At 50.9% G+C, this 18,336-nt stretch overlaps 1 protein-coding gene and 1 non-coding gene across 2 annotated transcripts; both read right to left on the minus strand.

Annotated features, from left to right (window-relative positions):
• Window positions 1-1,435: 1,435 nt before the first annotated feature.
• On the minus strand, window positions 1,436-16,529 carry LOC101102013 (calcium release-activated calcium channel protein 1). Its single transcript, XM_004017348.5, has 2 exons — window positions 15,966-16,529; window positions 1,436-2,454 (listed from the first exon to the last, which is right to left on the minus strand). Exons 1-2 carry the CDS (start codon window positions 16,272-16,274, stop codon window positions 1,849-1,851), a joined length of 915 nt encoding a protein of 304 aa, XP_004017397.2. The 5' UTR covers window positions 16,275-16,529; the 3' UTR covers window positions 1,436-1,848.
• On the minus strand, window positions 9,094-9,165 carry TRNAE-UUC (transfer RNA glutamic acid (anticodon UUC)). The gene has a single exon. It is a non-coding gene; the product is annotated as a tRNA-Glu (tRNA).
• Window positions 16,530-18,336: the final 1,807 nt, after the last annotated feature.

The raw sequence follows: 18,336 nt of genomic DNA on the forward strand, positions 1-18,336 counted from the left end.
AAAGATGACTAAAGAGGGACTTTCTTGACGGTCCAAGGGTTGAGGCTTCACCTTCTACTGCAGGGGGTGCAGGTTCAATACCTGGCTGGGGAGCTAAGATCCCACATGCCTCGGGGACGAAAAACCAAAACATAAAACAGAAGCAATGCAGTAAAGGCGACCAAAGGGACATGACAACTCATTGCAACGCATGATCCTGGATGGGAAAATCACTGCAAGAGAGGACACAATGGGGATAAGAGCAAAATTGAAAACGTTGTATCAGATAACAGTATCACATCAATGTCAAATTTCCTGAATTTGATCACTGAACTGCGCTTATGTAGAGGAATGTGCTAGATTTTAGAAGGAAATCTGCAACTAATGCATATGGTTCAGAGGGAAACACATATTGTCATCCTCACTGTTCAGTTTTGGTATCTGCAAATCTGTCTGCTTGCTGAGGTCAAACAAGGTGACCCTCTGCCTTAGTTTCAACTCATGCTGTAAACATCTAGCCTTTTCACAGCCTATTTAGCGACTGGGGATGAGGGGACGATGGGGCCCCGAGCCACCTTCCCCACAGGCCTTCCCAGTCGTCCCAGAGTCAGCAGTGGCGCATCGCCATGGTAGAAATGTGCCCAGTGGTACCTGGTCACCTGTTGGGGGGCTGCTGACACATCCCCATCCACCTCCACTTGTAGAGGAGAGAGAGGCGAGGGGCAGAGGGAGGGCAGGGTTTTGGGGTTTTAAAAGCCCTCATATTTGGGGGCTTTTAAAAGTCAGTGATTTCACTATTAAAATGACCCCCAAGGGTAGCAAATGAAGCACTGTTTACAGTGTTAGGAGCACAGGAAGAGTGGCATGCCTTACGGGGAACATACGTGTGTGTTACACATAAGTGACAGTGCTGTTGTGATAAGTTCAATGTTAAGGTATCTTTAAAAAATATATTTTAAGTAAGGTGTCTTTAAAAAGAAACGTGCAGCGAGTTCCCTGGTGGTCCAGTAGTTAGGACTTTGCCTTTCAATGCCCACAGTGGGTGCAGGTTCGATCGATCCCACATGCTGCCTGGCCAAAACACCAAAACAGAAGCAGTACTGTAACAAATTCAATAAAGACTTAAAAAATGGTCCATATCAACAACAACAAAAAACTTAAAAAAAAAAAAAAAAAAAAGTGACCAGATGCTCACAGGAACCTAACCCCTTTCTCTTAGGAGCAGTGGTTCAGCATTCAATTAATTCAGTGTCCTGTAACTATAAAACAGAACAACTGTGAATGATAAGAACTGCCTACATAGACATTTCAGTTACTGCTCATGCAACTTTTTCAGATAGGTTGGAAATATCCCAAAATGTTGAAATTTTTTTTTTTTTTTGCTTAGAGGCTCACCTGACTGGGCCACTGGGAGAAACGCCAGGCAGTTCAGACCCAACAAATACAGACACAAGAGGAGGCGTCCCTTATGAGTATATTTCTGTGTTCACACACGTGCACACGCACACAACCGACGCTGAACGGGGGGGAGGGCAAGACGGAAAGAACAGGAGGCATCCAGGTGGTACCTGCTCGGGGGAGGAGGAGGGACAAAGGGAGCGTTTGTCCCCACTCTGGCTCCCGGTGGTGGCCTCTGAGCAGGAGGTGACCCTGGAGCTGGAAGAACAGGAAGTGCTTATTCTCTTAGAGGAAAGTTTCAAAGTGCAGTAACTTCTCTTTAAAAAAAAAAAGCCTCTTTCCTCCACTTTCTGCCCCCCGCCCCTGACGAAAGCCCAGCCCCCTGCACACGCTGTCCTTGAGGCTGGGGCAGGACAAGGTCGTGGGGAAGGGCATAAGGCCAAAGCTCTGAAATGCCCAGCCCAGGGAGGCTTAGGCATAGTGGCTACCCGGGGTCAGGGGGTGGTCCCCTCTGTGGTCTAGCTGGTCCTGCAGGCGGGCAAACTCAGCCAGTTCGTTGAGTTCCTGGAACTGTCGGTCCGTCTTATGGCTGACCAGTGAGCGGTAGAAGTGGACGGCGAAGACGATAAAGATCAGGCCAAAGGGGACCATGATGGTGGTGGAGGCGATGGCGGCGGCCTGGCCTGGGGTGATGCCGCCGGTGCTGCTGACGTTGGCAGCCGCCTCGCCGGCTGGGGGTTTGCTGGTGGGCCGCAGCTGGTCTGGCTGCTTCTTGAGGGGCAAGAACTTGACCCAGCAGAGCAGCACGACCTCGGCCAGGAAGAGCAGCGTGCCGATGACGGTGGAGAAAGCCCAGGCCAGCTCGATGTGGCGGTGCATGCGCTCGTGAGGCGACTCCTTGACCGAGTTGAGGTTGTGCACGTTGCTCACGGCCTCGATGTTGGGCAGGATGCAGGTGCTGATCATGAGCGCAAACAGGTGCACAGCCACCAGCACCGTGGTGCAGGCGCTGAAGGCGATGAGCAGCCCCGGAGGGTAGTCGTGCTCAGCATCCAGTTGTACCTCCACCATTGCCACCTGGGGGGGAGGAGCGGGGAGAGGTGGGCTGAGTGACAAGGACAGTCACGGCGCAGAGGCTCTCCTCCCATCAGGCTCTGGTCCCTGGGTAAGTCACTCTGAGGCCTCTCTGAGCCTCAGCTTCTGTTATCTGTATAACCGGGATGATAGACCCACCCACTTAGGTTTGAGAAATGGCAGAAAGTACTGATAAAGAGAAAAGGCTCGAGGCCAGGCTGCCTGGATTTGAATCCCAGTTCTGCTACTCTTGAGCTGTTTATCCTTAGGAAAGTCACTGAACCTCTCTGAGCCTCAGCACTTTTATTTGTAAAATAGGGACATCATATCAGTTCATAGGCTCATTTTAACAATTAAATGAGAGTTCCTAGTACTGGGCTTCCCTGGTGGCTCAGATGGTAAAGAATCTGCCTGCAACACAGGAGACCTGGATTTGATCCCTGAGTCGGGAAGATCCCCTCAAGGAGGAAATGGCAACGCACTCCAGTATCTTGCCTGGAGAATTTCATGGACAGAGAAGTCTGGCAGGCGATAGTCCAGAGAGTCCCAAAGAGATGGACACAACTGAGCAACTAACACTTTCAGTACGTGACAAACACCCTCCAAATAGTAGTCACCACAAATGGTTAAAATGGTAAGTTGTATGTAAATATCACTATGACTAAAAAAAGAGTTTACATTAATGAAAAAAGGCATCCTCCCTATTGGAGCCACACTCCCATCCCCAAGGAGAGGTTTCTTCTTGCCTTGCTCTGGGCATAAGAGGAGGTGTGGGGTGAAGAGATGAAGGCCCTCCCAGGTCATACCAGGCCCCTTCTGAGAACACAGAGCACCAACCACAAAGGAGTCAAGAGAGGCTTCCCAGAAGACACGGGCTGTGACGGGTGCTGCAGTGCAGACTGCAAGCCCTGGGGCCATCTCCTCCTCCGGCACCAGCACTGGGCTCAGAGCCCCATGGCTGACGTACTAGCTGCTCCCCAGTTCTTGGAGACCTGTGGATCTGGGGTTACCAGGGGCATGCTCCAGGCCCCGCCACCCACCTCCTCTCACCTGGGCCTTGCAAATCACCCCCATGTAAAGAAGCCAGCTCATCAGACCTGGGCTGGGAGAAGCGGGTGGTGGGCACACTGCCAGGGGCTGCCTGCCGAGGCCAGAGACTGGGGCGCAAGTGCCAATGGCAATACCATTAAGGAGAATGACCCTTTATAAAGGGTTTGCTGTGTATGTGCCAGGCTCAGAAGGGGGAGGTCTGAGGCTAAAATGTACCCACAAGCTCCATACCTGCCCTGATCCCTCCTTACTCCTGGGGAGGGAATGGGCTCCTTCCTTCCAGCTTTCTTGTCTGTAATACCTGGCCCTGTCTGCTTTCATTTCTTGTACCTCCTCGGCCTTCTGAGGCCTGGAAAGGCAATGTGGGGCAGTAGTTAGGGGCATGGGCTCTGGAGCCAGGCTGCCTGCTTCCAGCCCTGACTCCTCTGCCCTTTATTAGGCTGTGTGACTCTGGCAAGTTCCTTCAACTTTCTGAGCCTCAGTTTCCTCATCTGTGGGGAAAAAAAAAAAAGGAGGACTATAGGGGCAATTCCCTGGCACTCCAGGGTTAGGACTCAGCAATTTCACTGTCAAGGTTTGATCCCTAGTCAGGGAACAAAGATCCTGCACGCCGCACAGCATGGCTGAACTAACAAAAAACCCAGGGACTTCCCTGGTGGTCCAGTGGCTAAGACTCCATGCTCCCAATGCAGGGGCATCGGGTTTGATTCCTGGTCGGGGAACTAGATTCCGAGTGCCACATGCCAGCAGTCTGCATGCTGATACTAAAGATTCCATGTGTTGCAATGAAGACAGAAGATCTTGAGCACCACAACTAAGACCCAGTGCAGCCAAACAAATAAATATTAAAAAAAAAAAAAACAACAGAATACTAGTATATAACTCAGAGAGTTGTGAGCACTGAATTAATCCCACTGAATCAAATCCTTGGGCTTCCCTGACAGCTCAATTGGTAAAGAATCTGCCTGCAATCACACCAGGAGACCCTGGTTTGATTCCTGGGTTGGGGAGATCTGCTGAAGAAGGGATAGGCTACCCACTCCAGTATTCTTGGGCTTCCCTGTGACTCAGCTGGTAAAGAATTTGCCTGTAATGTAGGAGATCTGGGTTTGACCCCTGGGTTGGGAAGATCCCCTGGATGAGGGAAAGGCTACCCACTCCAGTATTCTGGCCCGGAGAACTCCATGGACTGAATAGTCCATGAGGTCTCAAAGAGTCACACTGATTGCATGACTTTCACTTCACTTCAAATCCTTAGTGCCTGGCCTAGAGTAAACCCTCAATAAAAGGAGCTTTATTAGTATTGTTGTAATTCAGTTAAAAAACTTCACTCCCAATCCCAGCATCTCTATATGAAACCCCCCTGCCTGGGCTGGGTTTCTATCCCCCAACCTGAGCTGAGGACATCAAAGCCAAATCGGCAAACCTGAGTTTTGGCTCCAGAATCACCACTGCCTCCCCCTGGGTGACCTTGGTCAAGACTCTTCTCTTTGTCTCTGACAAAGGAGGGGATGTGGCAAGGTTAAGGTCACCATCTAGAGGTGATTTGGGGTTAGATACTTTGAGAATCTGGTGAAAATACTGGATATTTCTTAAGACACCCAGGTATATATAGTCATAGGGCTTTTCAGACAATTTCAACAGGATTCGCAGACTTTTGTCTTCGAATTCCCACAATTGATGGTTGTATAAACTTCTCAGCCCAGGAGTTTGTAAAATGTTTTAAGTTCACATAAATCTGGGGCAGTGCACCATGAGGATTTGGGCCATTTTTAGGATCACTGGTGGCCTAAGGCCAATGCTGAGATTTCTTAGCACTTAGGGCATCAGGGCACGGCGGGTTAAGGGCTGTACCCCGGGCTCCCTGGTTTCTGTCCTCAGGCCTGATCATGCTGGAAAAGGGGGGAGCACCTCCAGCAGAGCATACCTCCTGCCTCCTCCCCAGCCCTGGCACTTCCTCTTCCTGTTTTGGCTTGCTGCCCCAGAAGCTGAAACTGGAGAAAGGACGAGCAGGAGAGCCAGCTGCTTAGCTGCTCTAGGCCCACGGGCTATTGTTTCACTCACTGGAAATGTCCAGACCCATCAGGTACATGGGTCCCAGAGCTGGGTGCCTACATGCGGAGGGGAGGGGGAACATGCCAACATATACAGTAACCAATCTGTTCCCTTAAACCTGGTATTTCTACCTCTAGAGAGCCATTAAGAGTAAACTGCCTCCTCCACTGGTAAGCTCTCAATGCCACAGGGGTTGAAGAGGTGAAGTCCTTGCCACAAGGATTCAAACAGATTAATGAATAAAAGCCCTTAGCATAAGACCTGGCATGCATATATACATCTATATTACACTTAAATAAAGCGTCAGTGATGGATACATGTATATGTATGGCTGAGTCACTCCGCTATACACCTGAAACTATCACAACATTGTTAATTGGCTATGTGTGTATATGTGTGTGTGTATGTGTGTGTGTGTGTGTGTGTTAGTCGCTCAGTTGTGACCGACTCTGCAACCCCATGGACTGTAGCCCGCCAGGCTCCTCTGTCCATGGGATTTCCCAGGCAAGAATACTGGAGTGGGTTGCCGTTTCCTCCTCTGGGGGATCTTCCCAACCCAGGGACTGAACTCACGTCTCCTGTGTCTCCTGCATTGGCAGGCAGATTCTTTACCACTGAGTCACCTGGGAAGCCCATCAATGATTATTAGCAACACCATTATTACGTTTTCACAAATGAGGAAACTGAAGCTCAGAGAGGTGAAGTCAGCAGTCCCAAGCGTTATTCTGCTGTTGAGCGGAGGATCTATACTTAAGTCCACTTAGCTCTAAAGCCTGTGTGCAAAGGGGTTAACAGCATTTTCCTCACACCTGCTACTACAGACTGAATGTCTGTGAACACTCTAAATTCATATTTGAAATCCTAACCCCCAGGGTGATGGTGTTAGGAGGTAGGGCCTTTGGGGTGATTAGGTCATGAGGGTGGCGCCCTTGCAACAGGATTAGCACCCTTATAAAAGAGAACCCCCAGAGACCCCCTCACCACTCTTGCCCTGTGAGAACACAGCAAGTAGTAAGACAGTGTCTGTGAACTAGCAAGTCAGCCCCTTATCAGACGCTGCATTTGTTGGCAACTTGATCTTAGACTTCTAGCCTCCTGAACGGTGAGAAATAAATATCTGTTGTTTATAAGCCACCCGGGCTATGGTATTCTGTTTTAGCAGCCCAGACAGACTAAGACAATCACCAAGGAGATTAAATGAGGTCTTGACATGTTTTTAACAAAGGGCCAGCCCACAGAAGGTACTCAATAAATCTCAGTTAAAAAGAAAAACACAGGGCTTAAAGTGGAAGACGAATAGCTCCTGGACGCCCTCAGCTGAGGCTGGTGAGAGCTGACCCCACGTTCTGTCCCCTAGGGAGGGGGAGGGGCTCAGACGCCCCACTCTGGACCCAGTCTGCCTCTTTCTAAGGCTGTCCCTGCTAGAAACCCCGGGTAGAAGGAGAATGTGTGCCCCAAAGCACAGCTGACTACTGCAGCGGGACAGGAAGCACTGCTGCCACACCATTTGTCATGCCCCAGAGCCAGAACACTGCAGCTGCTGGGACACACCTGGCCAGGGGACTCCAGAACTTCCCCTGAGGTCCTAAGCTGGGAGGAGGGGGTTAGGTAGGCTGGGCAGCTCAGCGTGTGAACCGAGCTCCTTTAAGGAGGAGGATGGGCTCCAGAAGAAGCCCCATCAACTGTGCTGGGCCCTACAGTTCCTGGAACTTGACCACACTGGTTGGCTCTAGGTACTGTCCACCTGGGGGACCAAGCTCCATGTCCTGGCGCTGTGGGAAGGAATGGCTGACACGGATCAGGTCTCCTGATGAGAACTGTTCACAAGCAGAAAAACGACTGCTTTTTTCAGAATGTGTCCCACTTGGGAAATCTCCCCAAGAGTAGGGAGGGTAAAGCCAGGAGAGCCTCGTGGAATCTGGCAGGCGACTCCCAGGGCCCCAGCTGAGTCCCAGAGAGATCAGATCAGATCAGATTGCAAGCAGCTTCGCAAGGTAAATATAGCCAGAGTGCTGGGCCGTTAACCCAAAATAAACAGCTCCCAGCCAGCCACGGGCCTGCTTAAACCTGGACACATGGGTTCTAAAGGGTGAGGAGGGCTGAGGGACCACCAGCCCCATGTCACCCTGGTCCGTGGACCTCCGATGCCTCCCTCCCCCGCCCCCCACTGGGACATCAAACCTCATTCATGGGCTAAGAGGTGCCTGTGATCCCAAGAAGGGTAGGGCCTGGCTGGCTTTGCCAGGTGTCTGCCCACCACACCCGGATGCCAACCACCTCTCCTCACTCCTGCTGGGCTCCCTGGAGACCCCCTGCCACCTGGCGCCTGGAAGGCTGGGCCCCTCGGAGGCAGCCCTCCCATGCCTGGCTTGACCCGGGAGCCCAACAGCTGGGAGACATAACTCTGCCTTCCCCAGCCTGCGCTTCTCCTGATCACTCGGGCCGCCAAGCCACAGTCACCCCAGGTCACCCAGGGCCGTCTGAGCCTGCGGCCCCCACCTCAGATACAAACCATCTATTAAGAGAGGATTGAGGGCTCCTCTAAGAGTTTACAAACTTTTCTGACCACTACAGCGCAGTATTCCAAAGGTTTCCATAAATAGACACATACCCACTTATAACAGAAACAAGTTTCCCCAAACAATAATTATCTTTAAAGCATGTTAATCCAGTCTACTCTTACAACACGTGACAGATGCGGCTGCTTTCTATTTCATTCCACTCTTCTTCCAATAAAAACTAAAATGCTGGTTGCGACTCACTTCTTGTCACGAGTCACTAACAGGCTGAAGCTGCAGGAGGGAGCAGAGAACAGGCCTAGTCTTCCTGTTCATCTGGCTAATTTCGAGCACCTCCGGTCTCTCTCAAGTCACCTCTGTTCCAGGGCGCTCCAAGTGAGGATGGGGCCATTCATTCAATCACGGACAATATATTTTTTTTTTCCTTTTTTTTTTCCTTTGGTGGTGCTGTGATGGTTATGGGACCTCAGTTCACTGATCGGGGATCGAACCTGCACCCTGAGTAGTGCAAGAGCCAAGTCCCAACGACTGGACTGCCAGGGAACTGCCCTTACGAACTTACTGAGAACTTTTTTCTCTAAGTTTTTCTGAGAACTGACTATGTGCTTGGAGGATCTTGTGGCTCTGCTGGAGACAAAGAAAGCAGGAAGACAGAAGGAAGAATCTCTGCCTCAGGGAGGATGACAGGCACTGAAGGTGTAGGGAGGTATTTTCAGATGGTGATAAGCAACGCTCCTCCACCGCTGCACTTGCCAAACATGTTCTGAAGATGTAACGACATGTCCGGTTTCCTGCACTCTACTTTCCTGCTTCTCTAGCTTCCCCACACTTCCCTTGTCCCTCCAGGGGCCTCAGAAAACGAATGTTAAAGGAATAAATGAAGGTCAGAATTGACCCAGGGTCTCTAAAGTGCCTATGTGATCCACTGGAAACCAGAAGACCATAGGAGAACTCTCATGACATTCCTTTTTTGGCTCATCCTTTAAACTTTTCAATATTGTATCTTTACTTACTTTAGTTCCCCAACCAGGGATTGAACCTGGGCCCTGGCAGTGAAAGTGCTGAGTCCTAACCACTGGACCACCAGGGAAGTTCCTGTGTACCTTAAAATAATTCGTTTTTTTTTTTTTCTTTTTTTAATTTTTAGTTTTTGGCCATGCTGTGTGACTTGAGGGATCTTAGCTCCCCAACCAGGGCTCAAACCCGCAACTCCAGCAGTGGAAGCACAGGGTCTTAACCACTGGATCACCTAAGTACTTTTTTAATACTCACGCTTTACTAGCAACTCATATCATACATTACCATATATCTATGTATGAATACTAAGTCTAATGTTGACAATATTTTGAGTGGGGTGTGCACTCAAAGTGTTGTTGGAGACCACCACCTAGACCAGGGGTCGCCAAACTGGCTTGCAATGTACTTTCTGCAAAGGAAGTTCTATTAGCACATAGCCACGCCCACTCACTCGCCTAAGGTCGGTGACTGCTTTCAAGCTAGAACAGAACTGAGGACAGGTTTCCCCCGTAATGTATCTCTGAAACCATTCATGAGCTGAAATGGCCTAAAGGGACGGAGCAATTACCTTAGGAGATATTTTGCGAACATATGCACAAATAAACTGAGATTAAAGCACTGATGCTCACATACACAGCTCAGAGCTCTGACAGCTTGATGCCGAGATGCTGAGTGTGATTCCTGGGAAAGGAGCTTGGTGGTATCAGTCTTACCCCTTAGGGCGCATGCTGCCTCTATAACTGCTAGTTGCAAACCAAATGCTGCATGCTATTTTCGACTTTCACCCTTTTTTGGTGAAAGTAAAAATTCTCTTTGGGTTTCTTTCAGGCTAGTGAAAACAGGTACAAATGCAGGTCTTCTGTAAAATCGAGGAGGTGTAAAGTGATCTTGTGAAAAGTCGGGGGGACACCTGTAGTTACCACTGAGACCATGTGGCCAGCAAACCTGAAAATATTTACTTCACAGAAAAAGGTGGCCCATTTTGGGTTAGATCAATGCTCCTAAAAAGGAATGTCAAACCACGGTCCCAGAGGATTCTCCTCTGAAGAGTTTGTGGTTCTACCAGTTTGGGGCATTCCCTTCTGGGAAGCATATTAAAGGCCCCCTGAGAAGAAGTTCTACCAGAGAGAAACTTGCTCTTGTTTAAATTTTCTCAGAAGTTTTATGGCTTCCCTGGTGGTCCAGTGGGTAAGCCTCTGTGCTTCTACTGCAGGGGACATGGGTTCAATCCCAGACTGGGGGACTAAGATCCCCCATGCTGCACAGCCTGGCCAAGAAATTTAAAAAGTGCAAACTGTCACAGTTTTTATTAATATTATTAATTAATTAATTTATTGGCAGCACTATGTCCTTGGACTGCAAGGAGATCCAACCAGTCCATTCTAAAGGAAATCAGTCCTGAATATTCATTGGAAGGACTGATGCTGAAGCTGAAACTCCAATATTTTGGCCACCTGATGTGAAGAGCTGACTCATTGGAAAAGACCCTGATGCTGGGAAAGACTGAAGGCGGGAGGAGAAGGGGACCCCAGAGGATGAGATGGTTGGATGGCATCACTGACTCAACGGACATGAGTTTGAGTAAGCTCCAGGAGCTGGTGATGGACAGGGAAGCCTGGCGTGCTGCAGTCCATAAGGTCACAAAGAGTTGGACATGACTGAGCGATTAAACTGAACGTGGCATCTTGGACCTTAGTTCCCTGGCCAGGCATCAAACCTGCATCCCCTGCAGTAGAAGGGCGGAGTCTTAACCACCAAGGACGCCCCATAAACTGTCACAGTTTTATTTCTACAAGGCAACTCCTTCCCAACACTGATTACCACAGTGTCACCTTGGGAAACCCTAGAACTCTCCTTCACCGCCCTGGACCCAGAAACCAGCAGAGCTCAACACAGACCCTGGCTGAAAACCCCAGACACGTGCACAGGCACTTGTGAAGTTTTCCAAAAGGCTTCTCAGCTAGGCAGGGAGTGCCTTTCCCTTGGGGCATTTAACAAAATTCCATTTATACCGACTCAGCCTACAGAAGGATTCATCTGTAAGACTTCGAAGACCCAGTTTTCAGCCAGCTACATGGAATGTGGCGAGAGGGTGATTGAGTGGAAAAGGCTCCAAGTCAGACAGACCACGGCTTGAAATCTACTAGCTGGATGATCGCAACCTCAGTGAGCCTTTTAGTTTCCTCACCTACAGTGCATACCCTTAAGGACTGTTCTGAGGATTAAAAAATGAATGGAAAAAAAAAAGGTCCAGGCTCATGCCTGGTGTTCAGCAAATAGTAACATCATCAACATTGTTCAAGAATTCATCACGGGACTTCCCTGGTGGTCTAGCAGTTAAGAATCGGCCTTCAAATGCAGGAGACTTGGGTTTAATCCCTGGTCAGGCAACTGAGACCCCACATGGTGTACTGCAACTAAGACCCAACTCAGCCAAAAATAAATAAATGAATAAACATATTTAAAAAATTCATCATGGAACTCTTTTGCTCCAAAGTCTTCCCTGGCTCCCCACTGCCTATATCAGAAGGCCTTGCACTGTCTAGTCTGGAAAGATTCACCTTCCTCTACTATCCCTGGACATGGCTTCAACTCCAGCCACACCAGACTCTCTGCCTTTCCTACCCTAAGACCTTATCATTTCTCATCCTTGTAACTTTGCTCCTGATGCCTCCTCTGATAGAGGGTTCTTTCTCAACTCTACTCTACCACCCTTAAGGCTTAGCTGGAATCACATTCTTCTAAACCAGTTAACTCTCATAAAAGCAGTCCCAGGAATTTCCTAGCAGTTTCAATGCCATGGGCCTGGAGTTCAATCCCTGGTCAGGAAACTAGGATCCTGCATACTGCTTGGCCAAAAAAGAGTAGTCTCAGCATTACGGGAACAAGGGTGAGCGAGTTTCTGTCACACCTGGACCACGTATATTTTAAGTGCTTTGCAGATACAAATGAACCCTCATACCGACCCACTGAGGTTGGTTATTGCTATTACTCCCATTTCACAGCTGAGGAAACTGAGGCCCGGAGACATTAAGCAACTTCCCCAGCATCTCTAAGCGGCACAGTTCTAAGCGGCAGAGCAGGGATCTGGATCCCACTCAAGCAGTCTGGCTCCAGGGTCTCTGTCCTTTATTTCACTCTATAATACTTGAGCCTCCCAACTCAGTCCTTCCATCATTCTCTCTGGTGCTTCCTCTCCCGCAGCAGTGGGGCCACATCACAGTCACAGGGCCTGGAAGCTTCCCAGCCAGGTAACCTCAGACAAGTCATTCACTGGGCACTCACCCTCACTCCCCATTCTGAAGCTCACAAGACATGGTTGAAGGAGAGTACTTAGCAGGTGTCAACCTATTCCAAGATCCTAATCAACAGTGGTAATATTTACCACTAGTACTTAGCACCATGAGGAGTAATACTAATTTCTTACTCATCTCCATGCCCCCTGAACTCCCAACATGTCACAGAGGCTCAATAACATCTTATGATTTGAGCCCTTCCTTCCAACTCATTTTCAGAGAAATGCCAAGCTGCTTCTGAGCCCGCTCTGGAACCTGGGAACAAAAGGGTGCTGGCAAGCAGAGAACTTGAGGAGGCAGATAATCCAAAAATAATTGATCCCAGGTCATGGAAAGCATTTTGTTTATGGCAACAGGCTGACCTTCCCAATTATCTTCTGCTTAGGCTAACATTACAGGCTGCCCTCCCCAGGAAACCAAGATTGTTGTGTGTGCGCATGTGCACTTGCCATAGCCCCCAGGGGACAGGGTCAGGCCGAGGCTGGCTGCCTCTTGCTGAGAGGTAAACTGAGGCAGGGGTGGCCTGAATCACAGCACCCTAAGCTCAAGGAGCACCTGCAGGCTGCTGATCCTCTGCTACACCCTGGGCCCTTGGTTTTAGAGACTGGATGCTGAACCCAGACAAGGTGTGCTATTTCCAGAAGCTCCATCAGGAGTGGGATGCTTGTCTGTAGACCAGAGAGGGCTCACCTAAGGGTCCATCATCAGATCCTGACAATTCCTCAACCCTTTGTGGGTCCAAGTGAACCTTGTAATGACTCTTGATGCAAGTCCATGGAGGAGCAGAATACGTGTTTCCTTTGTACACACGAGAAAACTGCCCCCAAAGAGTAAAGGCACTTGCCTGAGATCCCACTGCCTATCCCCTATCAGCACATCAGGGCAGCTGTCCAGGCCTTTCTGCCCAGGAAAGGGGAGTCTCTCCATGCCCTCCAGGCTCCTGGGAGACCTTCCCTCAATTTCACCTTGTGCGCAGCTGAGTCTGGTAACCTCACCAACTCTCTACCCCTTGGAAATCAAAGGTCACATCATATCACTTCTTCTGGGTTTCCCAGTCTCTCAGAAGGAAGCCCTCTGGGGGCAGGAAGTTGGTTGTGCTGACTCACAGGCCAAGGGAGAGTAGTCCAGAAAACCTGCTCACTCCGTTTCCATAGCACCTGTCTGCATGGCACCCCTTCCTCTCTGAGGCTCATTCACAAGGCTGAGTGCCTGTGGTGGGGGGCGGGGTGCAGGCGGACCTGCCTTCTTGAGCCCTTCTCTTCACCCCAACCCCATCTCTCCCCCTTGTTTGCAGACTCGCGGCAGATGCAGATACTCTCTCGTTAAGTGCCTTCCCAGAATGGAAGTGGGCAAGGGATTCAGCCTTCCCTGCTGGCAGAACTTTGGGGATTTCATCGCTGGAGCCAGGAAGCCTTCTCCACCCGAGCTGGGTAGCATAAAGGTCCCCAAGAGACAGTCTGGTTGAGTCAAGGCCCACCAAGTGCTGCAGGCCGCCCCTGCAGCCTGACTTCCCCACACTGTTTTTAGCAAGAGGAAGAGGGAGGTGACATCTGATCAGAAGGCCCGGCTTCTAAGAGACGACTCAAGAAGGCAGAAAAGCTTCACCCGTTGCCTCCTCACTGCTCCTGGCATGGGAAGGGGCCTGGGCAGCTATGGATTTACCACCCCAAGAGAAACGGGAACAGGCACCCCACCATCTGAAACAATTCACTGCTGTGAAGAGCTGACAGCCGCTGTTGTCACTCCCTTCCCCCTAACTGTAACATTTTATTTTGCTCAAGAGAAGTTTTTCTGCTCTATTTCTCATTCCCTACAAGGCCTGGTCCTAAGAGGTCCCTGGCAAGACGGGGCTCAGAGCTCCATACACCACAAATTGCATAAGTGTCCAAGAGAGTTCTGCATACCAGCCAACCTGGGTTCAAATCCTGCTCCAGCAAGAGAGCTGTGTGGCCTTGGGAAGGTCCCATACCAAAATTACCTCCAAGCGCAGTGGAGGACTTGGTGCATCAGTTAGGGCATCTACACTGTGCAAAGCACCTGGTGGGCGCTTGGCTAAGTGTCAGCTGTTCCTCGAATTTGGGGCTGATGGAACAGAATCCTTTCCTATAGACCTAAACTAAAAACTAGAGTGACACTTCTTACAAACACACACATTCTATCCTTCCCTCGCAAAGGCTTCCTTGGTTAAATTTTTTCAAAGAAAAAATTATTTATTTGGCTGCGCCACATCTTAGTTGTGGCACATGAACTCTTAGCTGCAGCATGTTGGACCCCTGACCAGGGATCAAACCTGGGCCCCCTGCATTGGGAGAGTGGAGTCTTAGCCACTGGACCACCAGGGAAGGCCTCGATTAAATGCTTAAAGTCAGAGAAACTCCTGAGAAGCAGCCTTCATTCATCAATTGAGGAATCAATCAAGGCCCACAGAGGGATTTGTCCGAGGTTGCACAGGCAGCCAGGGCAGACTCAGGAAAGCGCGTCCCCTACCTCAGACAGCTGGTCTTGCCACCATGGCCCCGGGTGCTCTAGGCCTGCTTAGGGCTTCTAAAAGGTTCTCACTTCTTGCATCACCCACGAGTTTGTGGAGCCCAGGGAGAGTCCCAGATACACTCCCTTCCCAAGAAAATGCAAAGGGTGCAGCCACTCCCTCCCCCAAGGTCAAGAGCTTAGCTCACTCGCCAGTGAAGCAAGAGTGCTCTGGGCTAAAAACCTTGGGGGGGGGGGCAGACCCCATCCATGCTGAGGTCAGGACTTATTCTGTAGCTGTCCTGGGAGACTCCAGGATTCCCAGCCTGAAGGCATCCTCAGAGCCACTTCTCAGCCCAACCTGCAGCCTCACCTATCCCACCCGCCAGAGGCTGGTTCTCACTCCAACCCAGCACACAAGGAGGTGGGGGTGGGAGTAGGGGCGGAGAGGGGAAACTAAGCCTACCCCCAACATCGAGAAAGAGCCCATTCAACGGGAACATGTCCCACCCTCCTCCCCCACACCCAGTGACTCAGTGGCAAGTTTCTGGAGCAGAAACTGAGGGTGGGGAGTGGCTGTCAAACCCCCAGGCTGAGGCCCTCGGAAAATACAACAGGAGAAAGGGTATCAGGAAATCCCCTCTACTAGATAATAAAGGAAGCTGGCCAATTCCTTCTGGCCTCAAGTGTGGGGGCACTAGGGAGATGGCTCGGGGGTCCTTCTCCTCCCAACCTTCTGACACCTGCTCCCAAAGAAATCAGACTACTTATGTCAGTTTCCCTTCCACTTCAACATGCCTGGGACTCTTCTTACATCTACGTCGAGCATCCTGCTGTTTCTCTCTCCTCGCCGCATCAAGCTTGCCCATCTGAGCCCCCCAACCCTGGACATTTGTATGATACCCAACCTCCCACTACGGGTGTCACTTGTCCGCCTCTCATGTCCAGCACCTCCGGCCCTCCCAGCGTCCACGACAGCTTTCTCCCAGCTCTTCCCTTCACCCTCAGACCATCTAGCCCTCCCAGCCAGCTCCCCTGTGCGCCCCGTCGGGGCTGTGGGAGGCATCGGCCAGGATCTGAGAGGGGGCAGGGTAGGGCGGCCAGAGCTCACCATGGCGAAGCCGGAGAGCAGAGCCGAAGTCCGGCTGGAGGCTTTGAGCTTGGCGCGGCTCAAGTAGAGTTTGCGCCAGGACAGCGCCTGCATCGAGTGCTCGTTGAGGCTCATCACCTCGGAGTAACTTTGGCCGATCCAGTCCGGGTAGCTGACGGCGGGCGGCGGCGGCGGCGGCGGCGGCGACCCCGGGGGCTCCCCGTCCCCGCTGCGGCGGCGGCTCCGGCGGCTGCCGCTGGTGCTGTTGCCGCCGCTGAGGGGAAGCTCGGGGCTGTTGCTGCTCGGGGGCGGGGCGGGCTCCGGATGCATGGAGCACGCTGCAAAGGCGCGGGCCGGCCCGGGCGCCTGCTAGGGCAGTGGCCCCCACCCCGCGCCGCACCTCCGCCTCCACTTGAGGAAGCCGCCGCCTGGCCCCAGCGCGGGTCCGGCCTCAGCCGGCTGGCCGCCAAAAGCAAATAGCTCGAAGAAGCGACTACAGCACAAAGTTACAGGGCCCCGGTGCCTTGCAAAAGCCCGGGGCAGCAGAGACGAGAGCCTGCGTTCAAGCAAGCGTCCCGGATCCCCGGGCCCGGACCCTCGGCGAGCGACACGATTGGCCGCCGCCTGGGATAATTTGCATGCGCCCCGCCCATCGGAGGTGGGCGTGGTCAGTATGAGTCATGTGATTCGTCTCATCGGACGGCACCGCCTACAGTCCCTGGCCAGGCGCCTTCAGCGCCCGCGCCTCTTCCTGGAAGCGGTTCAGCCCCCAGGCCTCTCTCTGTTCCTGCTGCCGGCGCCTCCCATCTCCGCAGCTGCTCTTATGGCCCTTCTCCCAGAGCTCGGACTCCTGGGTCGGCCCACCTGAATTCACCTCTGGTCGCCTCCTGAAGCCCGTTTCCTCCTTGGAATAAGGTGACTTAGGATCTGCAGGAAAAAGCAAACTGTGATGTAGACAGAGTTCATTCATTCTGTGTATGGAGCGCCTCAGTTCAGTTCAGTTCAGTCGCTCAGTCGTGTCCGACTCTTTGCGACCCCATAGACTGCAGCGCACGAGCCCTGTCCATCACCAACTCCCGGAGTTTACTCATGTCCATTGAGTCGGTGATGCCATCCAACCATCTCATCCGCTGTTCCCTTCTCCTCCAGCCTTTAATCCTTCCCAGCATCAGGGTCTTTTCAGATGAGTCCGTTGTTCGCATCAGGTGGCCAAAGTGAGCGCCTACTGGGTGCCATCACTGTTCTGGGCTGAGGGTCGGGTAGTGAATCAAATGGACAAAATCCTTTGCCTTCGTGAAGCTTACATTCTAGTCTAGTAGCAGGGACACGCAAACACCAAGGAGTAAGTTATAATAGTTTAGAAGATGATAAGTGCATAGAAAAATAAAGCAGATCAAAAGAAAAGAAAGATAAAGCAGACAAAGGGGGCACAGGTAGTGTGCAACGGCACTTTTTTTTTTTTTTTAGGGCTGAGATTTGTGGTATGTTTTGTCCCGTTCGTTCACTTACAGTTCACTATCCTCTCAAACAAGCTGGGGTATAGGATAATAAGCCCCTTCAGTAAGTTTACTGCGCACCTATTAAGCGTTAGGCTGAGGGATTCCAAGAAAATAGTAACTTTCATGGAATCTTATATATTAGTGAAGAGAATAGGCAGTCAACGAACAAAATAAGTTCACATTTTTCCGACTTGGTCACTTTTGAGCTGAGACCTGAACCAGCAATGCAAAGAAGCAGGGACCTGCTTTCCTGGGGCGGAAGGGAATAGCAGATAACAAAGACTCTGAAGCAACAATATCTGCCTGTTGGAATATTAGGAGGCCAATTTAGCTACAGAATAATAGAGGGGAGAGGTGAAGTGGGGCTAGAGTACTGAGGTAAGAACTGTTCCCTAGGGTATCTGGCTCCAGGAGGGCAAGAACCGTCTCTGTTGGTTTCACAACTCTAGCATCTAGAGGGTTGCTTGGCACAGTGCTCAGTAAATATCTGTTGAATGAATGAGTGTGGGAGAGACAAGAATGAGTGAAACTTATAATTATCCCAGAGTCAAGTCACAAGCATGCAGCATTCCAGGTCAGCTATGTGAAATTTAACTCTTGTCACCACTAGAGGGCACCCCTCCACTCACCCACATTATGGGATAGACCTGAAGGTCCCCTCCCAAAAGCCTCTGGAATTCTTCCAGAGACCTTTCTCTGTTTTTTATGAAGACCAGGGAACTTGGATTTTGAAATCTCATCCCACTGGGCTTGTTTCTTTGCTGGCCTTTATACTTGTCACTTCTTTCACTTGCCATCTGTGTCTCAGCTCAAATATCACCTCCAAAGAGGGACCTTCCTTTTCTAAAGTAGGCCCCATTTCATGTTATGTCACCTCACCCTGTTTTATTTCC

Source organism: Ovis aries, chromosome 17, assembly GCF_016772045.2.
Source record: "Ovis aries strain OAR_USU_Benz2616 breed Rambouillet chromosome 17, ARS-UI_Ramb_v3.0, whole genome shotgun sequence".
In the NCBI taxonomy this organism is placed as follows: Eukaryota; Metazoa; Chordata; class Mammalia; order Artiodactyla; family Bovidae; genus Ovis; species Ovis aries.

What these genes read in the sequence shown, in the direction of transcription:
- LOC101102013 (XM_004017348.5), bottom strand. Translation starts at nt 16,274, where the DNA reads ATGCATCCGGAGCCCGCCCCGCCCCCGAGCAGCAACAGCCCCGAGCTT. An exon ending in TGCTCTCCGGCTTCGCCATG is followed by an intron (nt 2,455 to 15,965) that starts GTGAGCTCTGGC and finishes CCTCCCCCCCAG; the next exon opens with GTGGCAATGGTGGAGGTACA.